The 2,931-nt window shown below is 44.7% G+C and overlaps 1 protein-coding gene across 2 annotated transcripts in view; it reads right to left on the minus strand.

The window, feature by feature from the left end:
- Nucleotides 1-2,931, minus strand: part of LNPK (lunapark, ER junction formation factor) — an 83,165-nt gene that overhangs the window by 78,470 nt on the left and 1,764 nt on the right. For both annotated transcript variants that reach the window (XM_019522965.1, XM_019522964.1), the window contains exon 2: nt 472-562. In XM_019522965.1, coding sequence (XP_019378510.1) covers nt 472-498 — 27 coding nt within the window. In that variant the 5' untranslated portion in view covers nt 499-562. The remainder of the gene's footprint in view (nt 1-471; nt 563-2,931) is intronic.

Consider the following 2,931-nt stretch of genomic DNA (forward strand, 5'->3'; position numbering starts at 1 on the left):
TCTTGTCACTCCTGGTAGTGCTCGGGGAAACAGGGACTCCCCCAGTGCCTGCTGGTCCCCTCTGACTAGTTTGTAACAGGCCACTAGATCCCCCCTCAGCCTTCTCTTGTGGAGGCTGAACAGGTTCAGGTCCCATAGCCTCTCCTTGTAGGGTCTGCCCTGCTGACCCCTGATCATGTGGGTGGCCCTCCTCTGGACCCTCTCCATGTTGTCCACATCCTTCCTGAAGTGTGGCACCCAGATTCTGAATCCAGTTACACTATTTTCCATGTCGGTAATATGAACACTTTGTTTGGCTACCAGTTTCTAAACAAATGGGCCACTAGAAAAGTTTAGATTCAAGCAATTTAGAGTCTTTCAGCATTATGACTCAATTCAGGATTCTAGTTAGAGGCATATCAAGTTATTTAAATAAAACTATTGCAGCAGTCTTACAAACTAGCTTTTTATATCATAACAACATTTACTTACCCTCCACTTTGAAATGACTCCACCCATCTTTTTTGTTTGAGAAGATATGTTTGTTTTGGTAGCTTTAACAATCTTCTAGTGGAATTCACAACTAGGAGCAAAAGTAGTGGCAATCAATTACAAATACTTCAAATTATGTATTTCAAGATTTTAAAGATATTTCATAAATGTTTTCCAATATCTAAAATCAGGACTTTGCAATTTCTAACAGGCCAGGGAAACAAGCCCCATAGGTCACATGCCATGGGGATGCACCCATCCACCCCAGCTGCTGCACTGTGTACCCATCCAAGCACCATCTCCCACAACTGCACTATGTGGTAGGGTCACCCTTAGCTCCCCAACCCATGCCACACTGCACTGCCTTGTCCCTGGGACAGGAACAGGAAGCAAAAGCTGGAAGAGTGTGGAAGGGAAAAAGAAGAGCAAAAGCCTGGTGGGAACCCAAGGGTTGCAATCTAACCCCTTGCATGCCACATATGACTAGGGTGACCATATGTCCTGTATTGTCTGGGACAGTCCTGTATCTCATAGGCCATCCCAGCCACTAGGTGTAAATAGAATCAAAAGTCTCAGATTTGGCTGCTGCAGGCAAAGGCAGAGGGTGCAGCCACTTGTCAGTGCCCGACCCAAAGATCATGAGTCAGGCTGCCCTGATCCAAATTATGAAGTGATACAGCATACACTCATTTGCCCATAACGTTCTAAACTCCAGTCACTATTTTCACAAATCACCCATCAACTATTAAAACATTCTATTAACTAACTGACCACAATTCTAGAGGAGTTTATATTTTGCACTGGAGAGCTTTATGTCAGGAAATATTTAAAAGAAGTGAGTACAAGACAATGGGTGGTTAGAAATCAATTTCTAGTCTTCATATAACTACCACAAAAATATTTAGTAAATGGGGAAAAAAAAAAAAATCTTAAGAATCTGGTTTCTAATTAGTTATACATAAATTTCAAGTGCAGATTGTTTGGAATTAATTCAGAGCATTAACATTTCACACAAGTTAAGCGTTCTTGAGAACTATCAGACTGGCATCTCTAAAGCCTGCACTTTACACAGAGAAGATATAAAAGGCAACAGTAATTCAAACAGTTGTGTATACTTCTAAGTTTGTAAGAACCAGTCCGTACTCAGGCCCACCTGGGAACTGGGCTGAAAACATCAAATTACTTCCCAGACCTGCGAGCAATAATCAGATGGGCAAGAACTTTCCATCCCACCAGCAAGTGACTGATTCACACTAAACATGTAAATGGAAAAACTGGAACCTCAATTCTCCGATGTCCTTTTTCTTAAACTGGAAATATGGTAACCCTACAGGAATGCAGCCTGACAGCATGTAGAGCAGCACCCAGCAGGTAAGTCTGTGGAGGGGCAAGGGAGGCAGGTCGAGGCCTCCACAGTGAGGAAGGAAGTGGGGTAGTGGAAGGGACTGAAGCGAGTAGGACCCCAGGGCTAGGGTCGGGACAGGTCGTGGGACAGAGCCACAGTCAGTTTATCCAGGGGCACGGGGCAGGGGACACAGGTCTGCTGCTGCACACACCCCTAGGGGAGGCACGGGGGACATGCTCCCCAGACTTGTGAATCGGGTGAAGGCGCGCTGCCCACTATGGGCTGGGGCTCTGTGCTCAGTTACCTTTGCCCCAGGAGCCACATGCTGGCCACACATCCCCTGCCCGGCCAGTGGTGGGAGGCACAACATGGCACCGTGCAGCTCCCTGGGCAAAGGCAGCAGGGCGCAGAGCCCCAGCCTGGAGGCCACCTCCATCCCGCGCACAAATCCAGCAGGGCACATGCCCCCCAAGGGTGCATTCAGCAGCCAGCGGAATTTCATTTAACTCAGATTTCTTCTCCAAAAATGTGTAAGAGGATGCTAGAACAAGGCAACACAATAGAGTAGGTATAGTATTCATCTTGTAAGATGGTGAACAGGCTACCATGCAGGAAAGCCAAAAATTCTAACAAAAACCAGAGCTACATGTATAGAGTCAAGTCTTACAGGTTTTCTGATGCAATCTGTAAAAATGCTATACAAATCAGTATTTGAACTGCAAGAACAGAGGGACAAATCAACTTTATTGATGCTAAATTACTGCAACTTGCTCCTTTGCTAGTTAGAAAAGGAAAACAGCAATTGTCTGGGTCCCTTATATCTGAAGTGTCACAAATCAAAAGTACTATAATCCACTGGGATTTCAAACAGTTAACAGGATATTTTTTAAGCATTGAGAATCTGACATAACTTCCATTTGGCAGGTCTGTATGCAAAGCACTGCAAGTTTGAGACTTTCTGAGCAGAAGCTTTGTTATTGACAGCTTCTAGAAAAAGATGCCATCTTCACTACAAAACAATAATAGCTAAGCTACAACACAAGTGTCTAATGACTCTAGTACATTTGGATCTTTCAAGAGTTTCATAGTTTCTAGGGTCGGAAGGGACCTGAGTA

Source organism: Gavialis gangeticus, unplaced genomic scaffold (assembly GCF_001723915.1).
Source record: "Gavialis gangeticus isolate Ggan-Ray unplaced genomic scaffold, GavGan_comp1, whole genome shotgun sequence".
NCBI lineage: Eukaryota > Metazoa > Chordata > Crocodylia > Gavialidae > Gavialis > Gavialis gangeticus.